We start from the raw sequence: 22,020 nt of genomic DNA, 5'->3' as shown, positions 1-22,020 counted from the left end.
AGCCGATTAAAGGTATTAGATTCTATACACCATGCTGGTATTAGATTGTCTACAGGAGCGTTTAGAACTTCGCCTATTCCAAGTCTCCTTGTTGACGCTTGGAGAATTAACTTTAGACCTTTACGAAAGTCTTCTATTATTCGTTATTGGTTTAGGTTGCAAAGACTTCCCAATTCTTTAGCCTGTCAGACTGCAAACTTTGTAAGGTATTGTAGATATTTTGAGTTACACCCAAAATCTCCTCAACCTTATGGTTTTCGGGTAAAACAATTAATAAACGGTCTTGATGTAGCCAGAAATAGAGTTCTTCCATTTAGGATATCACCAACCCCTCCCTGGAAATTACCAGATATATCTTTTTGTAAATATTTTATTGGTATAAAAAAGAACCATGACTGAATTAGAAGAAGCCAGGTCTCTCTTTCATGAACATGGTCGAAGAACATAGGGAATCGACTTACAGATATATACAGATGGCTCCAAATCTGATGCTGGCGTTGGATTTGGAGTATATAATTGTAGAGGTGCACTTCCTCTAGTATCTTCCATATTTACTGCAGAACTATATGGCATATTAACCGCTATTGAGAAAATAGCATTAAAAGATGAGGGCAATTTTACCATTTTTAGTGATGCAAGAAGTGTCCTTCAAGCTTTAGAAGTTTTTAATTCTAGTAACCCTTTGGTTTTAAAGATTTTAGTGTGGCTTTTTATTATTGGTCTGAAAGGCATAACAGTTAGATTTTGTTGGGTTCCGGCACATGTAGGTGTGTGTGGAAATGAGGAGGCAGATTCACTGGCAAAGAATGCTGCAGCTGAGTTGCTACCAAGAAGGTATCCCATTCCATGTAATGATTTTTTACCTACAATTAAGAATTTTATTTATAATAATTGGCAAAAGCATTGGGAAAGCTTAGCTGATAATAAGATGAGAGAAATAACAAATGTTATATCCCCTTGGAAATATAACGTGATGCCCCGAAAGTGGAGACTACTCTTTGTCGTCTCCGAATTGGTCACACTCGGATGACACATGAGTTTTTGCTAGCTGGCCAACACCAACCATATTGTGACGACTGTTTGATACCCTTGACCGTGAAGCATTTGTTGACTGAATGCCCCACTTATAGCACGGAAAGAAATAGATATCTGTTTGAGGCTTGAGGTGAGGATGGCAGGTTCATCCTTGCCAAGATTCTTGGACATGATGTGTCATACAATGCAAGTGGCATTTTTAGATTTATTTCAGAAGCAGGTCTTCTGAAAGCTATTTAACTTTTACAATGATATTTGCTTTTATGGTTTTAATTGCATATAATTTTATTCTTTATTTATAATAAACGATATCGGCGTCAATGACCTTTGATGTCAGGATGCCAGAGAACTTCCAATCATTCATTCATTCATTCAAAAGACAGGAGACTTGTCAGATGTTTTTCCCATCCAACAGGGGATAAATCCGACCTAAAGTGGTGGTTAACCCCATTAACAAGGAACGAAGGGGTGTCCCTCTTGATTCGGAACCCTCACCGAGTGTTGTTTTCCGATGCCTCGGAAACAGGTTTTGGAGCAACACTGGGTCCAAAGGAAGTAGCAGGTATTTGGACCAGACAACAAACTACTCTGCACATCAATGCGAAGGAACTCCTGGCAGTTCATCTAGCCCTGGAATACTTCGAAGCGGAAGTCAGAGGGGTGGTAGTTCAAGTCAATTCCGACAATACCACAGCTCTGGCTTACATCCGGAATCAAGGGGGCACTCACTCTTTCTCTCTGAACGAAATAGCGAGAGCTCTATTAACCTGGACAGAGGAACAGGGCATTATTCTGCGTACAAGGTTTGTCCAAGGAGTAAAAAACCTAAGGGCAGACAGGTTGAGCAGAAAGAACCAGGTTCTCCCGACAGAGTGGATGCTCCACTCAGGAGTCTGCAGACAAATATGGTCACTCTGGGGGAGACCCCAGATCGACCTGTTTGCCACGTTCCTCTCCAGGAAAATAGACAACTTCTTGCTAGAAGAAGATCCCAGAGCCACAGCGATCGATGCCTTCCTCATGGATTGGTCAGGCATAGACGCATACGCCTTTCCCCCATTCAAATTGCTGGGGGAAGTAGTAAGGAAATTTGTGGCATCGGAGGGAATGAGAATTACTCTAATTGCTCCCTTTTGGCCTTCCCGAATCTGGTTCACCAGAGGTACTGGAGGATGGACGGTGGACTTCCCCAGATCTCTACCAGACAGGACAGATCTGCTCAGACAACCCCACTTCGAGAGGTTCCACAAAAACATCCAAAGTCTCTCCCTGACTGCCTTTCGACTATCGAAAGACTGGTCAGAGCGAGAGGCTTTTCAAAGAAAGTGGCAACTTCAATTGCTAGAGCCCGCAGAGCCTCTACCCTGCGGGTCTACCAATCGAAGTGGGAAGTTTTCCGTAGATGGTGTAGGTCGAAGAAGCTGTCCTCTTCCAATACCTCTGTAACCGAAAATCGCGGATTTTCTCCTCTCTTAAGAGAAGAATCCAATGGCCGTATCCACTATCAAGGGATATAGGAGCATGCTCTCAGCTGTTTTTAGAAACAGAGGGGCTGAATCTCGAGAATAATAAGGATCTTCATGATCTCATCAGGTCTTTCGAGACTACGAAATTGAGATCGTCGATTCCCCTGAGTTGGAACCTGGACGTTGTCCTAAAGTTCTTGATGTCGGACAGGTTCGAACCTATAGATAAAATCTCATTCAGAGATCTTACTAGCAAATGCATATTCTGTTGGCTCTCGCAACTGCTAAGAGGATCAGTGAATTGCATGCTTTGGACTCTCGGGTGGGATTTAGAAAAGACTCGGCTGTCATTTCTTTCCAGGATCTTTTCCTAGCAAAGAATGAGAACCCTTCTAAACCTTGGCCTAGAAGTTTCGAAGTCAAGGGACTCTCTTCTCTAGGTAGGTAGAGAGTTGGATCGGTCCCTTTGCCCAGTCAGGACCTTAAAATTTTATTTAGAAAAGAAGACACAGCTTCAGGGATGTCGACAAGGTCTTTGGTGTTCGGTAAGAAACCCCAAAAGACCTATGTCAAAGAACGCACTGGCGTTCTTTGTCAGAAATGTAATTACCGAAGCTCATAGGAATTGCCAAGAGAACTCTTTAAAGCTGCTTAGAGTGAAAGCTCACGAAGTCCGGGCTGTGGCAACTTCCCTTTTCTTTTACGAAGAATATGTCCATGAGAAACATTTTAGCAGCAACTTATTGGAGGTGCAATTCAGTATTTGCATCCCACTATTTAAAGGATGTTAGAATAACATACGATAAATGTTTTGCTCTTGGACCTTATGTATCAGCGGATACTATGCTGGGAAATGGAGCAGACGCTGATCCTTAAATTTGTTTTTAATATTTTTTAATAATTAGTTTTAATATTGTTGTTGAGTTGTGGGTTGCTTGAAAGGATGTTCGGGGATGACTCCTTTTCAATCTTCGTTACTAACCCCAATGAGGATCAGGTGATCGGGATTAGTGTCGTGCTCTATGATCATGCCAATAGGCAAGGTGTTTTGTCATGTAAGTGGATGGGACCCCATTGACAAAGATCCTAAGGTTCTGAAGCGTAAGTGGGTAAGACCCCTGTAACAGACCATCAAGAACTCTTAGCATGAGGTCACTACCTCGCTGAGGCTCTTGAAGCGATACGGGCGCCTAGGCAGTAGCCATGAAGTCTTTCGCTAACACAGGTAGGAATCAAGGTTTTTAATTTTATTACCTACAACATATGTTGTTTCCTTTCCTGTCATTTCAGTAAATTAGCTGTCTCTTACCCTCCGCCAAGGTGCCAATCAGCTAAGTATATATGTGACAGGTAAGTTGAATGCATAAAATGTTATTGTCATGATACAATAAAGTTTTATGCATACTTACCTGGCAGATATATACGGTGTATGGCCCACCCGACCTCCCCTCAGGAGACAGGTGGAAAAGAAAATCTGTCTTAGAAAACGGGAATGATTCCTATTCCCGCCACCAGCGGCGGGGCGGTAGATCACCTGACCTACCTGTAGAGTGTGCCGCGAAATTCGAATTTCTATTGGGGACGACGGAGTCTATAGCTAAGTATATATCTGCCAGGTAAGTATGCATAAAACTTTATTGTATCATGACAATAACATTTTATTAAGTATCTCGTGTATCATGTGAGTTAATTTTTTTTAGACCAAATTGCAATAGGCTAATATCTTTCCCATCAAGAAAAGTAAAAGTGAATGCTAAAAGTATCGTTAATAATGTTATACTCGTTGTGTAAACGCATACAGCCATAAGCAACCGTATGAGAAACAGCTGATTTGCTGTGAACACCCAAATTGGACACAACAGTGGTTTTGCTTGCATTTCAACCACTATATGATAGTAAAAAATAATTGTAATTATGTTATAAATAATTTTAAGTACAATAAAACTTAGTACTATATATTTTTACATTACTATATCCTTATTTGCTATAGAGAAAAGGACTGTAGTTTGAAGATGAGAAAACAATGTCCATCTGCTAATGACTATTATCATGTATCGCCAACATGAATGAAACTCCAGCAAACTTTGGTATAGTACCATCAAACTCGACAGAAAAACATTTTTTTTGTATGCAATAAACATCCTCCCAGCACCATTTATTGATAAAAAAATAACTTAAGTTTCATTCACAACGATACATAGTCATTTACGGTAACTAGAAGGTAGAAAATATTGCTGAGTTCAATATGACAAAATAAAATTACCTCGTAATCACCCTCAGCCGATTTCCAAACCAAAACATTGATTGCTATATTTGTATTTTATAATACAATAGTAATATGAAAATACATACAATATTATTGGATACAGTGAAGTAAATCATAACTTTATAAAAATGCATATTTGTTATATTTGTAGTATTTTACAATATGATACTAATATGTGAATATTACATATGCTAATTTTATATCTTGTGTATGATGCGGCCCCCATAAAATTAGCTTCAAAATTAGGTCTTTAAAAGTTGCATGATATGCAAGTATGTACAGTGAATATTTAGCTTTCAATCTTTTACTATGCATTACAGTCTTTATTGTATTTTGATGGTGTATAGTTTTTCATTATTATTATTTCCTGTCTGTAGGAGGAGCAATATCAAGAAATTTTAGAGCTCCGGCGTAACTTAGGTGAATTACGTGAAGAACATTCCGGATTAAAAACTCGAAATCGACGTCTAGAAGAAGACTTGATTCGACGCGATCGACAGATAGAACAACTGATGGATCCTGCAAAGGTTAGAAATGTCTAAAGTAACTGTATTGCCAAGTGGAAAGTATAATAGCATGATATGTTTGGTAAAAGTTTTGTTTTAGTTGTTCCAATTTTTCTTTTTGAAGCTAATGTTTGTGCCTTATCTATAGTACATTGTGCTTTAGGAAAAAAAGTAGTATGACTTTAATTTATAATGTTGAGGACTCTGTTTTTTCTTTTCCCTAATATCCTTTGCTCAATACACAAAAGATACAGTTCACAGTAGCAAGGACTAATGAAAATGAGTAAAACTGATATGTAGACTCAAAGTTAATTATGTTACTTTTCTCTTATTACAGATAGTATTTTAAGTAACACGGGGTTGTAGATTAAGACTCAAAATTAGGCCAATAATCCATTTTGCAGTTATAGATGCCCAGTACTACAAGAAGTTGGTTTTGTTTTAAATGATTTTATAGTTCAGAATTGATTTGTAAAAAATGTGTAAAATGAAATTAATATGTGGTCCCTTGCCGTTCAGGTTAAAAGGTTATCAATATTCCATTGTTAATTTGATTTTCAGCTTTTAGTATTGAGAGAGACTGTATTATTCAGAGTAATTTCATTTCATGAGACTATTTTGTGTTTATAAGTACAGTTCCAGTTTTGTTAACATTTAAAAAGACCAGTCTTGTCTTGCATAGTATATATTTGCTCAATGCAATTCAGTCGTAGCCTTATCCATTTACATTCATTAACACATTATTATTGCTTAAGAGTATACATTTTTGAGAAATGGGCTTGGGAATAATGCAGTTATAAGCTAGTGATGTCTGATTGTTTGTAATATGTCATTGTATCTTTGTATTAAATATAATTTTCATAATTTTCCATGCCTCACCTATATCTGTTTTAGTATACATCATACTACAGTAATAAATATAAACATTTAAAATTTGAAAGCTTTGGAAATGCATCGTTGATGTACTGTATATTAATCAGAATAAGTTTCCTTTCCTTTGTAACTTTATTTGCATGTAATTAACAGGAAGCCAAACAAATTGCTGTTTTTAGATTGTACATTAACACAAATAATAAAAAAATAAGTTAAATATTGACAAGTAAGAATTTTGAATATCTGAGGAACAGAGCTTGACATTATGGTTTAGCTTTTTTGAGGTTGTAGTATCACTACCAGTTGCTTGCCTTTTGATGTTTGTGAATTGCTGTACATATTAGTAAGTCTTGAACGTCTCTTGAATATTTATTAATTTTTATGATTTTTGTTTCCTTCCATAAGTGAGGATTCTCTTTAAATTGTTTTTGCTTTGGTAGTGATAGCATTAAAATTAGTATTCAAAAATCATAATGTCAGACTTTGATAGTGTGTGGGTTTTGGTGTTAACTAACTGCAGAATGACGAGGCTCGGAGAAAGCTAACAGATAAGGGAGCTTCTCTGGTGTCCAGCTTGAAGCTAAGGGTATCGCGCCTGGAAGCAACTTTGAAGGATAAGGAGGCTGAATTGGCAAAGCTTCAAGCTTCAGCTAAAGCTACAGCTCTAAATGAGATGAAGATTGAAGCAGAAACTTATTACCAGGAGGTGAGGCTTTTTTGTATTATCCTAAAGCTTTTGCTCTCCCTTTTCTTTTGCTGGTTGCTAAAGGATGTTGCCTTTCATTTATTTCTGAACTCTCTGTTTGCAGTCTTTATAAGATTTTGATTTAATATATATATTCGATATGAATCTCAAGAGTCATCAATAGAAATAGGTGAGTAGTTGGTCAGGAGCATGAGTGCTAATTCAACTTGAGTTAGGAATAATGAAACTTTAAGCAGCCTGCTGACAGTAAGGGCTCATTATAATGTATGTTGCTACCATGACCTCATGTAGTAAAATTTTCACCTTTCATCAGTCAACTAATACCTAAATTTTAATTAAGTAACTTACCCAGTAATTACATAGCTAAGAGTTTCACTCGCCTTGCAGTTAAAATTCTGAAATTTGCGGGTCTTGCTAATTTTTCTGTTTTGTTTTGGGTAGGTAACAATGCCCCACCCACTTTTGGAGAAAGAGAGGAACAACTTGGCCAAGATATCAGTTTGTTTCTGCTGGCTGATGGCTATACACTGATTGTCGGCTATAGTTGGTTCTGAAATTCTTGACTCTTCTAATTGCTGGTTCATTACAATTGGTGAAGTATTTTAATTGGTTTTGCCAATGTTGGCATTATTCAGATAGTGTTAGGTTCTTCCTAGAGAACTTACAGTTCCTCAATGCCAGCAAGGACTCCGTGTCAATTGATCTCTCCATCCTAGACAAAGCTGCATCTCTTCTAATCAGAAGAAGGTTAGCCCATAAATTAACACTGAGGTGAGCCATATACGAAAACGCCTTGCCTCCGGACTGCAACAGACTGACAAGCGAGGATGCGCTCACCAACCCTTCTGGGGACCTGTCAGAAGCTATCTTGGCAATCACCACAGACCAGAAGTCCAGCCAAGAAACCGTCTGCAACATGGAGGCTGCCGTAGATTCCAATGCTCAGGCATCTTGCGGAGACAAGGACGGAGCCACTGACCTCACCTGCTCCAAACTCAATCCCAGCTTCAGGCGAATGACGTCGGGGTTAAGATGGCGTGACATCAAAAATGCAGAGTTCGTAGCATAGTATTTCCTATGCCTCGTGAGAGGAAGGGGTAGTAGCTTGGCAGAGCCCCTAGAGCGAAGCGAACCGTCCCGGTCCGAAACAGAGGCGTTAACCTTATGTAAGACCAACTGGATGTGCCCTGACAAGGGAAGCTGGAGAGATGATTTGGGATCCTGTGTAGCTCCCACCAAGGCTTCTAAGCAAGGAGGAGTGCAAGACGATCGAGCCTGAGTCCTACTTTCCAAATTGTTGAACCCGCGAATGAGATCAACAACTTCTGAAAAGGAAGACAAAAACTCTTGCGTGTCTCCCTCCTCCTGCTCCGGCAACGAAGACTGACGATGAGAAGGATGTGTAGGCTCCTCTAAGGCACCTTCCCCATTAAAATTAATGGAAGAATCAGCAGCCAAACAGCCCGAAACACCAACTAACCTGTCTGGGCTGGGTCCATGTGTCGGCTCCCGAGACGATCCCAATATAACACTAGGAACATCACTACGTACTCTTCCACTGCTGACTCATTAACATGTCCGTGAATGGTCATGGGCGTGGCAGACGTATGAACGTGAGCTGGAGAGGAATCGCGAACACTCGAGATCAAGGGAGAATCCCCCAGAGTCGAACTCTTGGAAGCACCAGTGAGAGGGGCAGGCAAACACTCCTGCTGCACCAACTCCGTGCTCACCACCTTCGACCTATTGACAGGCGCCTTGATATCCTTACGGCGACGAATAGGCCTTGGAGAAGAAGGAGCATTTGCATCATATGCATGGACAGGGGAGGTTGCAACATGCTCCTGATGTGCATGGATGGGGGAGGTTGCAACATGCCCGCAATTCGATGCAGAGGACGAAGCAGCCGCTGCAGATTGCACATGGGAAGACACTAACACTCTCCGAAACACCAACACTCTCGAGAACACGTCCGCGTTGTTTCTCCCTCGTAGGCGAAGAAAGAGCAAAGTCCTTTGCCTTCCAACTCTTGATACACCGACGTGGCATTGAGGGGGAAGAGGGAGAGGAAGACAGCATTGGTTCTTATGTGATGATCTCTTTGCAGGAGGCGGGGACGAAGCAACACGTTTCCTTCCAGTCCTCCCAACCGACAAGGCAGCCAACTTATCATTCAAAACAGTCCTACCTCTTAAGCACTGCCTGGCATATAACCTCAGACTGATCTGCGAGAGAAGATTCTGATGACATGGAAGGGAGATGTAGTGAACTGGGGGGCAGAGATGACGTCACGGCTGAGAGAGGCAGTGCAGAGGAGACGACTGGGAGTGACGTCATCGATGGGAGTGACGTCACAAGTGGTGATGACGTCACGGCTTCCCCTTGGTGTGAAGGGGAATCAGACTCCACTGGCGGAGGAATACACAACGAATGATCCCGTGATGTCATTAACGGGGCTGACGCCATGGCTTCCCTCCGACTCGAAGAAGCGGCAACAGTCACTGGCGGAGCAATACAAGATGGCTGACCTCGGCTACCCACGAAGACGAGGCTGGGAGGAGGGGGATGGCCTGGCCAGCCTGAGGAGGGGGATAGCGAGCTTCCGTAAAGTGCGCTAGCAACCCCTCCAAGGACGGGGGACCCCCTAGCCCGAGCGTCTTCCAAATCACCGCCACCTTGGATGACTCCGACTGTGGAATAAATGAGAATGATGAAAAAGCCTCCCCCTTCCCGGGAATCAAATTAACTCCAAAAGAAGGGGCAACATTACAAACATCAGCCTGAGGGCTTCCCGATACTTCCAGCGATGAATCGATGGAAGAAAAGGAAGGAGACAGGAACAACGCTACTATGGGGGTTGAATACTGCAGGAGACGAAGCATCGGGAAGAGGTGAAAAACCTTTCCAAGAAGGAAGAGTTGAAACCCTCCAATGCTCTCTCTTGCTATAAAACGACTTCCACTGCTCTTTAGGCCATGCTCGGCATTCCATGCAAGGATTCGTTATAGTAAAAAAATTAAAACGGCACCTGCTACACGTGATGTGGGGATTGGTTGCCGCCGAAGCCAAAAAACGAGAACACAGAAAACCTGGAATTCCGGGGCACACACGTTGATGAGGCTGAGGAGCAGAAGAAGCCATAATATCAACCAAACACACACACACTACACACAAGCAAAATGGGCAATGAACCGGGTAAAGGCCAAGAGAGGTTAACCATGACTCTCGCCCAGGTGATTAAAGAAAAGACTGACGCGGTGGCGTATGTGAGTGGTCCTTGACCACTCTTCACCCAATCTACGCATGCATTGCCAGATATCACAAGATTCCATGCTTTCATCTGTTTTTTAACCAGATCCAGCTAGGCGCTACAAATTATCCTTTTCTATCCTATTGTTAAGACCTCAGGTTTGTAGCTATGAAATATACAAATTGTCTTAGAAAATCCGTCATTTTATGTTACAGATTTTGACTAACCGTTTTGATGATGTCTGACTTGAGTTCGTCTAACTATAGATACTGTGCTAAAGGATATAATAGATGTTTGAGCAAGGAATCATATGATTTGCACACGATGTGCATGGATTGCCATGGACAAGTATGTTCCTTAGTTTTGAGATATTCTGAATGTAATGACTGGGATCAAATGACATGGAAAACATAAGTCTCATATGAAAAAGTTAGTTAGAGACAGGAAAAGAAAAGTAGTTGCTAGGGCCAAATCTAAATCAGTAACTAGCCAGGGATCTTCTGCATTAAAATTGGATTCACATGTTCCTGTTATTTCTTTGACCCCTGTTCCCACATCTCTTGCTATTCCACCCTCTCCAGTTTCAGGCTCCCACGCTTCTGATCCCAACCCCATTGCCAGCCTTGAAGCGAAGATTAAAAAGCGTTTTTCTTCATTAGTGCAGACGATGGAGCAAATTGGTTCTTCAGTGAAAGTCCTTATGGACAAGGCACAAAGTGAAAGTGCATTGTTTGTGGAGGAGGTGGCTGTTCATCCCATCAACTCTCCTAGGCAAAGGTCACTGGCATACTCCCCTAAACCTGTGAGGAGTCAAACTGGTAGCCCAAGGGAGGTCAGTGGAGTCTGCCCAAGAGCAGTTGCCCCCTCAGTTCAACCTGTTGACATATCCTAGTTTGCAACCAAGAGCCACTAGAAAGGTCTCTCTGTGGATGTACATAGTTTGTCTACTTCAGAGGATTCCTCTCCCAGTTGTCAGTGGTGCTCAGAGAATAAATCATTTCCTTTGAAAAGAAGTAATCTTGTAATTTGAAGAGAAGTGCTGTGGACGTATCACTCCCTCCTGTGGTTCCTGTCAAGAGGTTTAAAGATGCATAGTGTCAATTTTGCAGTCAGTGGGACAGCCTGGAACACTTTTCTTCGGATTGCCTCTCAGAGGCTGATGCTCCTCCAGCGCCTAAGGCTTGTCATCGTTTTTCTACTCCTTGCCAACCACCCGTGCTACCGTCGATGCCTGTTCCTCCAGTAGTGCTAAAGTGGTCAGAGCACTTGCTCATTGAGAAGGAGCCAAGTGCCTATTGTTGCCCAAACCTTCAACAGTCACCAAGCCTGTTTGTTCAGAGGAAGCCAGGCGCCCTTTTACGCTTGAGCACCCATCATTGCCCCCGGCTCCCATAGTTATTGCTGAAGTCTCTGAAGTGGATCCCATTCAGCAGAAACTGGACAGTATTTTGTCTCTGCTTAACAAGGCTCCCAAGATGTCTCAAGCACCTGTAGATGAGGCTTTATCTCCAGTGTCCTCTGATGATGAAGAAATAGACGACCAAGAAGCCCTTTGTCTGCTTATGCTTCTTTGCTGAGGTTCCTGCTAGCACGTTTCCTAATTTTTTCTCATCAGCAGCTCCTTTGTCTCACGCTTCCACCTTTATTGTGGATATGTAGTCCTCCTCTTCCCCATACCTGCTGAAAATGGTTCTTTCATCATTGGTGAAGAAGGCACTCAACAAAATGGAAGCATGGCTTGCAGAGAAGAAAGAACAAGGTAGGACCTCCTTTAGATTTTTTCCCTCTAGATTGTCGAGGAAGGAGATACTTGTCCTATGCAACTGGAGAAGCCCCTTCCCTGGAAATCTGTGCCTCCTCCCCGTGGGACTTTTCTGGTTTTGTGGGTTCTGCTAGATGTCCAACCTTTTCAGCTTCGGAACTCACTCATTTGTTGAATATCTTCAAGGATTTTGAGGTTATGAATTTTTTGGATGGGGCCGTTGGCGCCATGGCTCGAAAGATTAAAGCATGTTCTGCTTTACCTGAGAACTTCTCTTTGGACTGGTTAGAAGTTCTCTCTTGCATTGACAAAGGCATTAAGGATGGCTCCCAAGAGTTGGCTGCTCTTTACGCACTGGAAACTCTGAAGAAGCGGGAACTCGGTGCTCATGCATGACCAAGGGAGTCAATATGTCACAGATTTGCTCTTCTGTATTCTCCTTTGGATAAGAAACATCTTTTTCCATAGGCGACAGTTCTGAGTGTTGCATCGGACTTGGAAAAGAAGAGTACTCAAGATCGTCTGTTGCAGTCATCTAGAAGACCTAGGGAATCTCCTGCTGTAAACACTAGGCATTTTCTCCTGGTGTGGTCACAGTCGTTCCACAGAGATTCCATGAGTCGCAGAAGGGAAGTCAGTCAGCTACCAAGTTCAACCACGATTCAGTGCGAGCACAAACCCCAAGTAGTCTACACGTTCGATTTTCACCTCTGACATTCACTTGCTTTTAGTATGTTTATCTTTTTTTCGGCAAGAATTTCATCATGCCAGTGAGGAAAAGACAAGCAAAACATCTGGCTAACATACAGATGAAGAAAATTCGCTCTAATATGATTACAGAATATCATAATATATGCAATATTAGCGTAGTTAGTGAAGATAGAGAGGGAGGGTTGCGTAGTAAGTAACGCCCCAGTCTTGCCTGACGCACACGTCACACTGTGCCCCTGTGGCAGGATCACAAGCTTTGAAACTGCCGGGCAAACCCCCCCCCACATAAACCTAATCACTCCAGCTGCCAAACCCACCATCAGTCACACTTTCCTCTTCACACTACAGAATATAGGACAATTGACCTATACCTACACACAGAACAAAAAAAACAAACACATGTACTCACCCAACTGCAGATACTCCAGGCTATGCTGTGCTGTCCGCTGGTCGAGGTCACTGAGACCGACAACAACAACAACCAAGAACCACAACCCAACAACAACAACAAGGAACACAACCACAACTCAACAACACAACACCCAAGGACCACAACTCAACAACACAGCAAACCACAAGGAACTCAACCATAACAAAAGACCATTGCACAATGTTGTCAACACTACTGTCTCTCACAGCTTCTGACTAAAGACTCACCAAGACTCACTCAAAACACAAAACTCTGATCTCTAACAGCACCAGCAGACAACTCAGAACTCACCAACAACCAATTCAATCGTTAACCATCTAACCACCAATTACCCTCTCTCTCTCTCTCTCTCTCTCTCTCTCTCTCTCTCTCTCTCTCTCTCTCTATAGGACATTGTCAAATGGAACTCTATAACTCTTCCAATTCCCTCCAATTCATAATATACACGATATTAGCGTAGTTAGTGAAGAGAGAGAGGGAGGGTTGCATAGTAAGTAACGCCCGTCTTGCCTGATGCACACGTCACACTGTGCCCCAGGCTATGATCTTTGAGCAAAGGGATCTTCATTTATGATAAATAACATAGTTTTGGTTTCTTAATACCCAAAAAGGAATATGAAATTCATAATAATCGTGATTTATTGATATTGTCTTTGTAAAAAGAGAGTACACCTTCGAGTTTCACCTCTGATATTCTCTTGCATTTATGTTTGTTTATGTTTGTTTCGGCAAGAATTTCATCATGCCAAAAAGGAAAATACAAGGAAAACATCTCGCTAACATACAGAAGATGAAAATTCGCTGTAATAAGCAGAGTTAGTGAAGGAGACAAGAGAGAGTTGCGTAGGAAGGAGTGCCCCGTCTTGCCTTACGCAGTGCCCCAGGGTACAATATATGAGGAAAGGGATCGATTAAATTATGATAAATAACATAGTTTTGGTTTGTTCATACACAAAAAAGAAATATACATTCATAATAATCATTATTTATTAACATTGTCTTTATAAAAAATATGAAGGAAAAGTTTGAACTATACTTATTGACCTTGAAAATCTATCTTCTTACTTAGTTTTAAAGCTATAACATTGGAATTTGGTAAATAACTCAGAAAGACATTATAGAAGAATCGAATCAAGCCCTTTTTTCCAATTTGTGTTTCGTCTATTTTTTATAATTTTTTTTTCCAGATTTATAGGGTTTATTTTTTTACCATAATGAAAAATTCATATCTAGCAAAAAAATGACTTTTAGAAAAAAAACTCCTCATTTGATTGAGGTATACATCAGGTCTATATATGGTGGTAATCCCAGGTCTTAATATTAAATATCAAAGGAGGAGGTAGAATTTGAAAAATGGTTATTTTCGGGATAAATCGCCCTGGCGTCACAAAACCGAAGGTCAGAGGCGAAAATCATATGTGGTTTGGAGATGTCCCAAGTTACCTTATTAAGTGGTATGAATATCAAAGTCATGTCCTTAAAAGATGGCATTAGCTGGCCGGCCCCCTTAAACTAGTGATGGCGGAACAAGTCAGCGAAGTGCATGCGTTGGACAAAAGAGTAGGCTTCTCCAAAGGAAACACAGTTTGTTTTTATTCCCTTGGATTTCTAGCCAAGAATGAGTCCGCTGCTAATCCATGGCCTCGTTCTTTCTCGATTGACAGTGAGGGAGATCTTGGAACCCAACAACAATGAAAGGATGCTTTGTCCCCTAAGATCTTTGAAGTATTACCTTCATAGAACAAAAGATATTCGTGGTGATTCTTGCAGTCTGTGGTGCTCTGTTAAGAATTCCTCCAGACCGCTCCCTAAGAATGCCCTAGCATTCTTCCTATCGGGACGTCATTTGGGAAGTTCTCCTTTATTCAAGAAGACATGTTCCCTTTATGCAAGGTAAAAGGTCATGAAATTAGAGCAGTACCCACTTCGTTGGCTTTCAAAAGGAATTTATCTCTGACAGCAATATATTACAATCTACTTTATCTATGTGACATTGAAACCATATATGATAAATGTAGTACCTGGGGTCCGATTTTAGCGGCTGGCATGATGTTGGGAAAGGAAGTGTAGGAAGCAACTTCTCCTAAATTTAGTCTTCTCCTTGACATAAGGTTTTGAAGTTGTTGGGAATCCTGCAGGTACAAAGTACTGGGAGTACTCTCCAGCCTTTTGGTTGGGTAGTAGTTATTTTATGGATATATTTTTGGATATAGATAAAATTATTTTGGTGTTATTTGTTGGTACTGAGCCCTGGGCAGGGGGAATTTGCTTATTATCTTTGTTAGCCTTTGGAATTGTCCTTCACTATAAAGTTTCTCACTGAATTAGTAGGCGTTCCACGGGTATACTGCCACGCCACTACATGATAAGATGAGTGGCAACCAGAAGCTGTATATTCCTGCAGCAACACTCTTATCCGGTAAGGAAACAACAAACATATTATTAATATTGGGAAAGGTTTCAATTCCCAAATTCATTACATTACTAATGTTTTGAGGTAGATGTATCCATGCATCCCACCTCCCTCAATGTGGGAATCAGCTATGTAATTCCTGGGCAAGTTAATTAAAAATGACATTTTATAATAGAACAAAGTTTTAATTATACTTACCCAGTATGTAATTACATGATCAGAGCCCACCCTCCATCCCCTAGCATGGATTTCAAGGTGCATAAAACAAACTGATCTCTTAACCAAAGTGGGGTGGCCATTGTTACCTACCCAAAACAAAACAGAAAAATTAGTGCAATCCGCGAATTTAAGAATTTTAGCTGCCGGGCGAGTAAAACTCTCAGCTGCGCAATTACGGGGTAGTAAAATGAAAACTTTGTGTTATTATAAAAATGTCATTTCTTCTGTATGAAAAGCTCAAAATTTAGACTCTAGTTAATGTAATTTACATTAAAAAAAACTGACAGTATATTTCATAACGTATTTATATAATAAATTTGCAGCCTAAAATATTTTTCCTAACACTTAACATTGATAGTTACACTACAAACTAAAAGTGTAATTGAATTTTAAACTTACAAGCCTCAGTCATAGATTTTATTTCTTCAGATTGTAAATTTTAAGAAAATGGCAAAAGAAAATTTTTGGCACCTTTTGTAATAAATTCCAAACTATTATATGAACATAGCTGATTTTCCTGAAATTCAAACCAAAGCCTTTTATACAGTAGTATCCTCAGCACAAGCTGGAGTGGTCATTGAACTTGGTAACAAGTTGTTAACTGGTGCGTATGGGAGTAAGTAAGGAAATACCTCTTGCTTACCTTATGTCATTAGTCATTTTTCTTTCAGCTGCTGCAAAGAGTGATAGTGGGGATCGGAATGACAACAGAGTCCATGTCTGAATGGAGTTTGGATAGTAACTCATTTGGGTCTCTTAGAGCCTCTTCTGGTTGGAGTTCTTTTCTAATCCCTCAAGAGTAGGAAGTAACAAGAGCAGAAGCTAAATGCATCTTTTGTGAGGCTCATGCTCTTTTGAATATTATGGGTCTAGATGGTCGCAGTTCTCTAGAACTCGTTCAGGCTGAGCTAGAGTAGCACTTTCAAGAGATATTTCTATAATTCTATAATTTCTATATTTCTATAATTCTATAATTTCTATAATAGGTATGGAGCCACCTTGGCTCCATACCTAACTATGGTCTCATTGATTGAGCTCTCCCTTGGGTGCCCTCCTGAACCAAGAACATCAGTCAGGCTGCTCTGGTAACAACTTATTTGTGATGTTATAGAGGAGGTGTATGTCTTGATATGTGGGTTAGGAAGTTGCTTACTGTTGAACAGATTTAGCAAATTCTCCTCCCCTCCCTGCTCATGCCAGAGGTAGTACTATATACACCAAATGATGTGGAGACCTCTCTTCTTGCATTGGACTTCTCAGCTTGTAGATTGACAAAAACCATATCTCTTGAGTGACTGTCAAGGTGGTTACTTCTTGGTGGCAGAGATGCGTGCCATGGTGACAGTTCTCATGGCTTCTATCCAAGTTACCTAGTGGCTCAACCTCTAGTTGAACATTGGCAGACAGATATGTCTTCTCATGAAAGGAGGGCAATATTTAGAAAGTTTGTGATTCTGGAGAAAAGCATTTACTTTCCTCACACAACTGAATTCCAACCTGTGGACAAACCTGGCTCTGAGGAGGGATATTGTTGCTTTTCTCTTCTCCTGACAGGATTTCCACGAGTGGTCTTTTTCTGAGGAACAGCTCAGTGTTGGGTTCTCTATGTCTCTTTTTTTGAAGAATAATTTGGAGGTGACAGTGAAGATGAGAATAATGGATTCTTGGAAAAATGGACTCTTGGATTCAGGCTGCAGCTAACCTTTAAGTGTCTGGTGCTTTGAGGAAGCTTGCTCCTCCTAAACCCATGGAAGGAGTCATACAGGGGAGTCTTCCCAGCTTATTTGTCCTCCTTCCTCCAGCCATGGTTAGGATGGGCAGAAAAGGGAAAAGAAGGGAGGGGATCACTGAGAGTGACTGTTCCATTCCTCTGCTGCCATGAATGGGAGGTTGTTTGTCTGTTCATTGTGCAATGTGGGAGAATAAAGGGGAAGAACCCTGGTTAGGATCAGGATTCTGTATAGGTTGTCCTCCCCTGTCTCAGATACTAATAAAGTTCCATCCTTACTCTTTGGATTTGCCAACATCTCTGGGGATGAAGTTAAAAGACACCATAGAAGTCACTGAGTGCTAGTCTCTAGAGTTTTCCAGTTGTTTTTAGTAGGGAAAGTGCCTAGCAGCAGAAGATCAGTGATTGAATAAGCTTCAGACTCATTACAAGATGGAAACAGCATGCTTGGTGCTTGTGTCCATCAGAGAGCAAGCAGGTTTCAGAAAGGGTAGAAGATGTGACGATTAGATTTTTATTCTATGACATATAGCTCAACAGTGTAACAAACTAAAATCACCTCTTGTTTTATTCTTTGTGGATTTTGAGAAAGCATTTGATAGTATTTCATGTAGTATGTTAAGAAAGATTCTGAGGCACTATGGGTTACCAGAAATTTTGTAAACATAATGGGTATGCATAGTGGAACTTGTTGTAGGGTAATAGTTGATGGTAATCTTACAAATGCATTTAAAGTCAAGACTGGAGTACTACAAGGTGGAATACTGTCCCCTCTACTGTTTATTATGGTGATTGATTATATTTTGACCAAGGTTATGCAAGGAATGAATAATGGCATTCAATGGAAAGGGGACCAGAGATTATGGGATCTTGAATACGCAGATGATAGTTCTAATTGCCTCTACAATGGCTGAAATGCAGGAAATGATTGATAGGTTAGTACAGGAGGGGAGAAAGGTTGGATTGGTGATCAACCAGAGAAAGACTGAGTTCATGTAGTACATAAATCAGCCTGAGGGCTTCTCGATACTTCCAACAATGAATCAATGGAAGAAAAGGAAAGGGACAAAGGCACAACACTAGCATGGGGTGTGACCGCAGCAGGAGACGAAGCATTGGGAAGAGGAGAAGAAAAACCCTCCCACGAAGGAAGAGTAGAAACCTTATGATGCTCCCTCTTACTATAAAATAACTTCCACTGCTCTCTAGGCCGCGCAGGGATTCGTTATTGTACAAACGTTAGAGCGACACCTACTGCAAGTGACCTGGGGGTCGGTCGCAGCTGAAGCCAAAAAACGAGAACACGGAAAACCTGGAGTTCCGGGGCACATAAGTTGATGAAGCCGAAATGGAGTAGAAGAAGCCATAACAACAGCACACTCACACAAACTAAAACACAAGGGAAATGGACAGTGAACCAGGAAAAGGCCGAAAGAGGTCAACCACAACTCTCGTCCAGGCGGTTAAGAAAAGACTGATGCGGTGGCGTGGGTGTGTGGTCCTTGACCACTCTTCACCTGATATGTGCACGCATTGCCAGATCTCACAAGATTCCTTGCTTTCCAAGGAAGCTAAATGAGATAAGAAATACTCTTAGTAAGCTGAGGGGTAAAGGTGCCACAAGCCAGCAACCAGCACTTCCACAGTTATATAATGTCAGCAAACAGTAGGATACTGGCAAAATCTGGCAAAATCATCGCTAAAATGAACCTGTCATGCATGGAAAGTTATCACAGGTAAAATTATTAATAAAAAGAATGAAGGCACTGAAAAACTTTAAAGTGGCAGACCAGGGAAGGATAGCAATGTTGACTCAGCTGTAACAGAAAGAGAGAGTAGCTTGCTTGGTACCCTGCACATTACTTAGCATATGTGTATGGCACTTCTCAGTCTATACTAGGATGGGTATGGATGGACTTGTTATTTCCTTGTATGCAGAAATAAGGCAATATGTATATAATTACTGGGGTTCGATGAAACCAGTGCACTTTCAAAAGTATTTCTTTGACTTAATCAGATATGAAATAATTACTACTGTTGTATTAGTAACTTTTCAATGGTACGTATTGGACTTATATTGAGATACAAACAATATAACAATTGTATTTTTTCTCAGGTTGTAAGGTTGAGGAACCAGTTGAACATTGCACAACACCAACAGCAGCAAACACAGCATTATCAACAGTATCAGAAGCCTCCACAACAATACTCTCCTCAACACTCACAGCATTTTAGCCAACCACCTCAACAGCACACACAGCTCCAGACTCCAGCCCAGCAGGAAACCAAGGGTGGGAATATTGGCCATTGGTCAAACATGAGAAGTGGTAGGGATAGCAGGGATGGAGGAGTACATGGAAGACGTGATGGGGGTGATGGTCAAGAGTCCCCTTCATCCAGCTTAAGGCATGCCTTGATCCAGTTGGAAGAAGAAAATGCACGTTTAGGAAATCAAGTGTCAACGCTGACAGCAGAAAACAGTAAACTTTCTGCAGATATGGAGAGAGTTCTTGGACTTTCGGATGATATAAAAAGTAAGTGATCCTTAACGCCATGGTTATTAGGAAAATTATCTGAAGTTTATGTAGATATATGGGGCTATTTTGTTCCTGAGCCTGTGAAGAATAGTATGTATATAGATTTGCATATATAGTGTAAAGCATATTGAACCAAATTTTAACAGTAAATTTATCTTCTGCTTGGTAAATCCTGGATATTTTCCAATTTTAGCAGCTGCTTATGCATATATATATATATATAGGATTTTTATCTTTTGTCGACTTATCTTTATAAATTTTTATATGGTAAAGTCCAATAGTTCTGGCATCAGTGGAACTGAGACCCTCAGAAATGGTAGATCATCTGATGGTCTGTTGAAAATTTGTCAAAAATATAATAAATATTAAACATCATACTTTCAGATTTTCTAATCACAGGATATTGTTTAAATAACCATATATTGGTTTAAGACCTTAATTAAAAGTACAGTAGTGCCTCAGGTTATGAAATTAATCCGTTCCGAAGCGGCCTTTGTAACCTGATTTTTTCGTATCTAGAACTACGTTTTTCATGTAAATTGCCTAATTCGTTCCAAGCCCTACAAAAAACACCACAGTAAATTTTATAATAAAGCTAAATTGACCAATAAACAATGAAATACAATAATTTGGACCATTCAATACTTAACCTAACCGTTACTGTACCTGTAAATAAAGTGTATTAGTGTGCAGGGCACAAGAAATACTGTGTGTGTACATGTACGTACGTATGTAGTAAAATGTGGAACCTTACCTTTCGAGTGAGGTGATGTCCGAAAGTGGCGACAGAGGGGAGGACAAACTGCAGAAAACGTGAACACTTAACTTTATGAAACATTAAAAAATGGTAGAAAACATCAACACTAAACTTTACGAAACACATTAACAAATGGCAGAAAACATTAACACTTCTTGATTATCTCCATCTTCGTCTCCATAGAAAACATCCTCTTCTTTCCGTGAACTTAGGCAACATTCTTGGGACCCATGGCAAATAACATAAGTCATTAAGTTCACACACAACACGATAAAGTAACTTACAGTACAACGAAAAGCGAAATCACTAGCACGAATTTATGTTAACAAATGAAATATATGTGAACGAATGAATTCCAGGTGTTTACGATAATGCCACCACAAAAAATGGTCAAGGAACACCTTTACATAGAGGCATGATGGGTCAGATGCTGACCAATAGGAGAGCAGGATCTTACGGCAGTGACTAACATCAGGAACTAATGGGAGAGCGGGAGGAAGGTGGCGAGTCTACTGAGTTGGCGGCGTGCCAGTTTTAAAATTGTTCTCGGCGGCCTGGGCGAATCTTGGACTTTACCTTTTCGCAACCTGAATTATTTTCGTACACAGAAGCAAAAAATCTTCGTCTTTGCTTTCGTAACCTAAATTTTTCGTACGTGGGGACTTTCGTATGTAGAGTAGAGGTTCCACTGTATGTACTTTTTTAAAGAAAAATATTTCATATGCAGAATCTAGTAAGGGTGTTTGACCTGGTAAGGCTAGGATATTGTCTACAAGATTAATTATGGTAAATATATTTTTTAAAGTTTTCCACTCTACCATTGCAGTACAATTTTGCCTACAATTTTACCACTCTTAACTAAAAACATCTTATTAAACACAAGACATATTGTATTTAATTATTAGTTAGGCTCAGGGCTTTGATTATCGACAGAACATACACACATGCATTTACACATACCTGCAGAGATTTTGATAATATGTATCATGATGAAAACTTACTGTATCATCATGCACATGTGATCTAAAGGAGTTATGTATGTACCTATGTATTGTAATATATACTTAGAATCTGGATAACATGTGATGTGTATAAATGACGATGTATTACAGGAAGATGAAACACTGGGTATTAATTCTAGCTTACTTCTCTTACGTTTTTTTTTTGTTTTCAGCAATACTATTATACCCCACCATACATTTATGGCATTTACAGAAAATCCTTAATTTTTGAAAGTTGTATTAATTATACAAAAGCTTGACTTTGACTGTCTTTTAAACATTAGGCTATAAGTACTTTCTATTAATAAAAAAAAAATCCCTTAGGGCTATCCTGTGAGGGCTAAGTAAATTAGTAGAGC

At 40.4% G+C, this 22,020-nt stretch overlaps 1 protein-coding gene across 7 annotated transcripts in view; it reads left to right on the top strand.

Annotated features, from left to right (window-relative positions):
• LOC135195621 (IQ domain-containing protein E-like) overlaps positions 1–22,020 on the top strand; it is a 176,384-nt gene that overhangs the window by 72,074 nt on the left and 82,290 nt on the right. For all 7 annotated transcript variants that reach the window (XM_064221962.1, XM_064221960.1, XM_064221963.1 and 4 more), the window contains 3 exons: positions 5,145–5,294; positions 6,667–6,852; positions 19,483–19,900. In XM_064221962.1, coding sequence (XP_064078032.1) covers positions 5,145–5,294; positions 6,667–6,852; positions 19,483–19,900 — 754 coding nt within the window. The remainder of the gene's footprint in view (positions 1–5,144; positions 5,295–6,666; positions 6,853–19,482; positions 19,901–22,020) is intronic.

The sequence above is a fragment of the Macrobrachium nipponense genome, chromosome 16 (genome assembly GCF_015104395.2).
Source record: "Macrobrachium nipponense isolate FS-2020 chromosome 16, ASM1510439v2, whole genome shotgun sequence".
Lineage (NCBI taxonomy): Eukaryota > Metazoa > Arthropoda > Malacostraca > Decapoda > Palaemonidae > Macrobrachium > Macrobrachium nipponense.
The sequence above is the reverse complement of the archived record's forward strand: the minus strand, read 5'-3'. Positions and strand labels throughout refer to the sequence as shown.